The sequence below is a fragment of the Salvelinus alpinus genome, chromosome 15, assembly GCF_045679555.1.
Source record: "Salvelinus alpinus chromosome 15, SLU_Salpinus.1, whole genome shotgun sequence".
In the NCBI taxonomy this organism is placed as follows: Eukaryota; Metazoa; Chordata; class Actinopteri; order Salmoniformes; family Salmonidae; genus Salvelinus; species Salvelinus alpinus.
In genome coordinates, this window is record NC_092100.1 from 5,475,271 (window position 1) to 5,482,770 (window position 7,500).

At 44.9% G+C, this 7,500-nt stretch overlaps 1 protein-coding gene across 1 annotated transcript in view; it reads right to left on the reverse strand.

Annotated features, from left to right (window-relative positions):
* crocc2 (ciliary rootlet coiled-coil, rootletin family member 2) overlaps positions 1-7,500 on the reverse strand; it is a 167,917-nt gene that overhangs the window by 131,825 nt on the left and 28,592 nt on the right. Inside the window, exons 8-10 of the mRNA XM_071342349.1 lie at positions 5,012-5,101; positions 4,121-4,267; positions 1,637-1,836 (exon numbers count right to left, since the gene is read on the reverse strand). Coding sequence (XP_071198450.1) covers positions 1,637-1,836; positions 4,121-4,267; positions 5,012-5,101 — 437 coding nt within the window. The remainder of the gene's footprint in view (positions 1-1,636; positions 1,837-4,120; positions 4,268-5,011; positions 5,102-7,500) is intronic.

The following is a 7,500-nucleotide window of genomic DNA, read 5'->3' on the forward strand; positions in this document are numbered from 1 at the left end:
CCCTGGCATGGCACAGTGCTATATTAACACAGACCATCCCCTGGCATGACACAGTGCTATATTAACACAGACCATCACCTGGCATGGCACAGTGCTATATTAACACAGACCATCCCCTGGCATGGCACAGTGCTATATTAACACAGACCATCACCTGGCATGGCACAGTGCTATATTAACACACTACCCCTCTGTTAAGAGGGGGGGGGTGTTAGTGACGAGTGTAATCTCAGAATACTAGACAACGAGGACTCTGAGTCAGCCAATGAGGACTCTGAGTCAGCCAACGAGGACTCTGAGTCAGCCAACGAGGACTCTGAGTGAGCCAACGAGGACTCTGAGTCAGCCAACGAGGACTCTGAGTCAGCCAATGAGGACTCTGAGTCAGCCAATGTCAACCTGTACAAGTCTGAAACAGTATTGGTAGAGGGCAACCCCAAACAGTTTCAGCTAGAGGAGAGGGTGAGGGTGCTGGAGGAGAGGGTGAGGGTGCTGGAGGAGAGGGTGAGGGTGCTGGAGGAGAGGGTGAGGGTGCTGGAGGAGAGGGTGAGGGTGCTGGAGGAGAGGGGGAGGGGGATGGAGGAGAGGGTGAGGGGGATGGAGGAGAGGGTGAGGGGGATGGAGGAGAGGGTGAGGGGGATGGTGTGTGACAGAGAACAACACCCACTAGAGAGCTGCCCCCCCCCCCCGCAGAGAAGCCAGCAGAACAGCCCATCTCAGATCCTGACCATCACAGCAGGACAGACCAATGAAGAACCCCAAAGCCCAGGGGATCCTACCCCCTCTGAGAACCCCCCCTGTCAGCCACCCTGATAGCCCTCCTGACAACACACCCACTGAGGACATACACAAGACACCTCCTTATGGACTCAAACGGGAAATATATACAAGAAAATATACTTTTTCCCAAACACACAGTGTCTAAACTCTGGTGTCCAAACACCCAGCGCCCCCTAAACCTTTTGTCTGAGGACCAACTAGGGTCACCCAGCCACATGATAATACACACAGGCACAAATGACCTGAGAACACAGCAGGAAAGAGTGGCCAGAGCACTCAAGGGAGTGATTGAAAAAGCTTCTCTACTTTCCCCAATGCCCAAGTGGTTATCTCCACCCTGCTACCACGAAAAGACTTCCACCCTGCTACCATACAGCAGGTAAATGCAAGTATTTCCTGTGACTTGTGCCTCAAAGCTAAACCACTTCACCCTAGACATGAATAGCCTTTACGACCATCTACACAAGGCAACAGTGCCCACCTTCGCCAGGACCCTAAAGAACATCGCCCTCAACTGCAGCCCCGACACCTCACACAGGAGCAACAGATCAACAGACACCCCCGCCCAGACCAGCGAGACACTCTCCCAGATCAACAGACACCCCGCCCAGACCAGCGAGACACTCTCCCAGATCAACAGACACCCCGTCCTGACCAGCGAGACACTCTCCCAGATCAACAGACACCCCGCCCAGACCAGCGAGACACTCTCCCAGATCAACAGACACCCCGTCCTGACCAGCGAGACACTCTCCCAGATCAACAGACACCCCGCCCTGACCAGCGAGACACTCTCCCAGACCTGCGGGACACTCTCCCAGACCTCGCCCCCCCCCAGACATTAGCACGTTGTTACCTGTTGAGGAGGTCCAGGGAGGTGTGGAATCTCTGGTTGTCTCTGTGTTTCTCCTCCAGACTCCTCTCAACCTGCTGGTTCTCCTTCTGCACCTCCTTCATCCTCCCCTCCAGGTCCCTCCTCTCCTCCTCCTGCTCCTGCAGATTCCTATGTAGAATATCTACCTGCTCCAGGGCTGCATCCAGCCGGCTACGCAGGTCCTGTTTATCAATCACATTTCAATCAATCAATCAAATGTATAAAGCCCTTTTTTACACCACCAGTTGTTTATCACTATGTTTTTATGAGTCTTTCCAAGATAGTCTGTTGATTGTCCAAGACAGTCTGTTGATTGTTCAAGATAGTCTGTGGATTGTCCAAGATAGTCTGTTGATTGTCCAAGATAGTCTGTGGATTGTCCAAGATAGTCTGTTGATTGTCCAAGATAGTCTGTTGATTGTCCAAGATAGTCTGTGGATTGTCCAAGATAGTCTGTGGATTGTCCAAGATAGTCTGTGGATTGTCCAAGATAGTCTGTGGATTGTCCAAGATAGTCTGTGGATTGTCCAAGATAGTCTGTGGATTGTCCAAGATAGTCTGTGGATTGTCCAAGACAGTCTGTTGATTGTCCAAGATAGTCTGTGGATTGTCCAAGATAGTCTGTGGATTGTCCAAGATAGTCTGTGGATTGTCCAAGATAGTCTGTGGATTGTCCAAGATAGTCTGTGGATTGTCCAAGATAGTCTGTTGATTGTCCAAGATAGTCTGTGGATTGTCCAAGATAGTCTGTTGATTGTCCAAGATAGTCTGTGGATTGTCCAAGATAGTCTGTGGATTGTCCAAGATAGTCTGTGGATTGTCCAAGATAGTCTGTGGATTGTCCAAGATAGTCTGTTGATTGTCCAAGATAGTCTGTGGATTGTCCAAGATAGTCTGTGGATTGTCCAAGATAGTCTGTTGATTGTCCAAGATAGTCTGTGGATTGTCCAAGATAGTCTGTTGATTGTCCAAGATAGTCTGTTGATTGTCCAAGATAGTCTGTGGATTGTCCAAGATAGTCTGTTGATTGTCCAAGATAGTCTGTGGATTGTCCAAGACAGTCTGTTGATTGTCCAAGATAGTCTGTTGATTGTCCAAGATAGTCTGTGGATTGTCCAAGATAGTCTGTGGATTGTCCAAGACAGTCTGTGGATTGTCCAAGATAGTCTGTTGATTGTCCAAGACAGTCTGTGGATTGTCCAAGCACAGTCTGTGGATTGTCCAAGACAGTCTGTGAATAGTCCAAGACAGTCTGTGAATAGTCCAAGCACAGTCTGTGGATTGTCCAAGACAGTCTGTGGATAGTCCAAGACAGTCTGTGGATAGTCCAAGCACAGTCTGTGGATTGTCCAAGATAGTCTGTGGATTGTCCAAGATAGTCTGTGGATTGTCCAAGATAGTCTGTTGATTGTCCAAGATAGTCTGTGGATTGTCCAAGATAGTCTGTTGATTGTCCAAGATAGTCTGTGGATTGTCCAAGATAGTCTGTGGATTGTCCAAGATAGTCTGTGGATTGTCCAAGATAGTCTGTGGATTGTCCAAGATAGTCTGTTGATTGTCCAAGATAGTCTGTGGATTGTCCAAGATAGTCTGTGGATTGTCCAAGATAGTCTGTGGATTGTCCAAGATAGTCTGTGGATTGTCCAAGACAGTCTGTGGATTGTCCAAGCACAGTCTGTGGATTGTCCAAGACAGTCTGTGAATAGTCCAAGACAGTCTGTGAATAGTCCAAGCACAGTCTGTGGATAGTCCAAGACAGTCTGTGGATAGTCCAAGACAGTCTGTGGATAGTCCAAGCACAGTCTGTGGATTGTCCAAGATAGTCTGTGGATTGTCCAAGATAGTCTGTGGATTGTCCAAGACAGTCTGTGGATTGTCCAAGCACAGTCTGTGGATAGTCCAAGACAGTCTGTGAATAGTCCAAGCACAGTCTGTGGATTGTCCAAGACAGTCTGTGGATTGTCCAAGATAGTCTGTGGATTGTCCAAGATAGTCTGTGGATTGTCCAAGACAGTCTGTGGATTGTCCAAGATAGTCTGTGGATTGTCCAAGATAGTCTGTGGATTGTCCAAGAAAGTCTGTGGATTGTCCAAGACAGTCTGTGGATTGTCCAAGACAGTCTGTGGATTGACCAAGACAGTCTGTGGATTGTCCAAGACAGTCTGTGGATTGTCCGAGACAGTCTGTGGATTGTCCAAGATAGTCTGTGGATTGTCCAAGACGGTCTGTGGATAGTCCAAGACAGTCTGTGAATAGTCCAAGACTACAAGTACCATCAGGTTTGGGGTCCATAACACTTCAATTCCAGTCAATTCAGGAAGTACACTGACATTCCATTTCCTATTCTCTTCCATGTTTTTCAATGAGGGACATGTGGGACTTTGATTGTCTTTATGCATTGACTGGCATTGAAATGGAATTGACTCCAAGACTGGTATCCCATGTTGAGCGAGGGATTTGTCTGACCTGTGTTTGTATCTGGTGTTGCGAGAGGAGACCTTTGACAGCCATCAGGGTGTTGTTGCATTGGGGAGTGCGGCCCCGGAGAGGTGAGGAGGAGGAAGATGAAGGTTGACCACCAGAGACCTTACCATCCTCACCACCATGAACCAGCTGAACAGGAAGTAGAATGGGTTGGAGAAAGGGAAGGCAACATCCTGACTATCCTAAAATATGTCAAAATCTAGATTACATAAACAACATGATAGAGACTGACACACGGCTGACATGTTAGTATTACCATCACCATGAAACAGCTGAACAGGAAGTGGAATGGGTTGGAGAAAGGGAAGGCAACATCCTGAGTAACTTTGCTTAAAAGAACGACAACACATACAAAACGGCTAGTTTCTCACACCCAGACTAAGTCTAGTCTTGGATTACAAAGTAAGAGAATGTGTCCCAAATGGCACCCTATTCCCTATGTAGTGCACTACTTTATACAAGGGCCTTATGGTTCCTGGTTAAAATGAGTACACTATATAGGGAATAGGGTGCCATTTGGGACACAATCTCTTACTTTAAATTCCAGGACTGAATCTGGTTCTGGGAAACCGGCACTGATAAAAAAAATCACTGATAGTGAGATGAGTGATATGATAGGCCAAGGCCTGGTCTGGCTACCTTTGTGATGCTGGTTAGGACCTGCAGCAGGCTGAATACCTGTGTGATGCTGGTTAGGACCTTCAGCAGGCTGAATACCTGTGTGATGCTGGTTAGGATCTGCAGCAGGCTGAATACCTGTGTGATGCTGGTTAGGACCTGCAGCAGGCTGAATACCTGTGTGATGCTGGTTAGGACCTGCAGCAGGCTGAATACCTGTGTGATGCTGGTTAGGACAAGCCGGATGCTGAATACCTGTGTGATGCTGGTTAGGACCTTCTGAAGGATGTTTATCTCTGAGAGAAAGTCGTCCATCTCTGCCCTGTCTTCCGCTCTGCTTGTCTCCTGGAACATTTTTTATTTCATTTCACTAGTCAGTTAACTTTTACTGCCTCAGAAACCCGGATCCGGGAGCACCCCCCACCCCCCACACACTGATTAGCATAGATAGCATAGCTTCAGAAGTAGATAGTAGCATCTAAATATCATTAAATCACAAGTCCAAGACACCAGATGAAAGATACAGATCTTGTGAATAAAGCCACCATTTCAGATTTTTAAAATGTTTTACAGGGAAGACAAAATATGTAAATCTATTAGCTAAACACGTTAGCAAAATACACCACTATTCTAACTCCATCAGTTTCTTACTCCTTCAGGTGCTATCACCAATTCGGCTCAACTAAGATATTGATAGCCAATAACCTATAAAAAAAACCATCAGATGACAGTCTGATAACATATTCATGGTATAGGATAGTTTTTGTTAGAAAAAAGTGCATATTTCAGGTAGAAATCACAGTTTACAATTGCACCGACCATCACAAATCCACTAGAATTACTAGATAGAGCAACGTGTATGACCAATTTACTCATCATAAAACATTTCATAAGAATAGACAAAGCATAGCAATGGAAAGACCCAGATCTTGTGATTCCAGACAATATTTCAGATTTTCTAAGCGTTTTACAGCGAAAACACAATAAATCGATAAGTTAGCATACCACATGTGAAAACGTTACCAGAGCATCGATTCCAGGCAAAGAGCGCTATAACGTAATCACCGCCAAAAGATATTAATTTTTTCACTAACCTTCTCAGAATTCTTCCGATGACACTCCTGTAACATCATTTTACAACATACATATACAGTTTGTTCGAAAAGGTGCATATTTAGCCATACAAAACCGTGGTTACACAATGAAAATACTAGGAAATCAAGCCTCAATATGTCTGACGTCATCTATCAGAGTGATCTAGTTTAATTAAAAGCTAATCATATACTTGACTAAAAAATACAGGGTTGACAGGAATCGAAAGACAAATTAGTTCTTAATGCAACCGCTGATTTACATTTTTAAAATTATCCTTACTTTTCAATACAGGGTTGGCCAAGTGAAGCTATACCAAACAAAATGGCGATGTATGCGTTTAAAATATTTCGACAGAAACACGGTTTATCATATTAAATATTGCTTACTTTGAGCTGATCTTCCATCATATTCTTGGGCAATGTATCCTTTCTATGTTATAAACGTCTTTTGGTCGATAGATGTCCTCTGTCCTTCGAAATGTCCATCACCAACGACCGACACCCTAAAGCGTGTCCAAACTTTCAGAGTGCACGACAAAGAAATTCCTCAAAATCGCACTAAACGGATATAAATTGATATAAAACGGTTAAAATTCACTACATTATGATGTTTTTAACAACTATAACGACTGAAAACATGACCGGAGAAATACTGCTGGTTAGAAAACGATTTGGAACGAGGCAGGTCCGATGGCCTTCACGCTTGAGGCGCACGTTGAGAAAGAGGGGTCTCTGTACATTTTTGTCATTTATAATGGCTGTGAACGTCCCATAGACTTCATTGAAAACGTGATGACGTACAGACACCCAGAGGAAGACGTAGGTAGTGTCGGTTTCTTCATAGCATTCACTGTGGCCTTATAAACAGACCCCAGATCAGAGGTAAAAATTTCTGAAATCTGAACCCTGTCATGAAAAGTGCTGTAGAAATTGTTCTGTACCACTCAGAGACAAAATTTCAACTCCTATAGAAACTATAGACTGTTTTCTATCCAATAATAACAATAATATGCATATTGTACGATCAAGAATTGAGTACGAGGCAGTTTAATTTGGAAATGTAAAAAAAAAAATAATGCTAACAGCTCCCCCTATTGACAAAAGGTTTTAAGAACAAATGATGTTTAACAAAGGCCTCTGTGGGGACGGGGGCTGGGATTATAAATGTAAATGCATTAAACCATAGGGGTCAAACATACAGGAAACCATAGGGGTCAAACATACAGGAAGCCATAGGGGTCAAACATACAGGAAACCATAGGGGTCAAACATACAGGAAGCCATAGGGGTCAAACATACAGGAAGCCATAGGGGTCAAACATACAGGAAGCCATAGGGGTCAAACATACAGGAAGCCATAGGGGTCAAACATACAGGAAACCATAGGGGTCAAACATACAGGAAGCCATAGGGGTCAAACATACAGGAAGCCATAGGGGTCAAACATACAGGAAGCCATAGGGGTCAAACATACAGGAAACCATAGGGGTCAAACATACAGGAAACCATAGGGGTCAAACATACAGGAAACCATAGGGGTCAAACATACAGGAAGCCATAGGGGTCAAACATACAGGAAGCCATAGGGGTCAAACATACAGGAAGCCATAGGGGTCAAACATACAGGAAGCCATAGGGGTCAAACATACA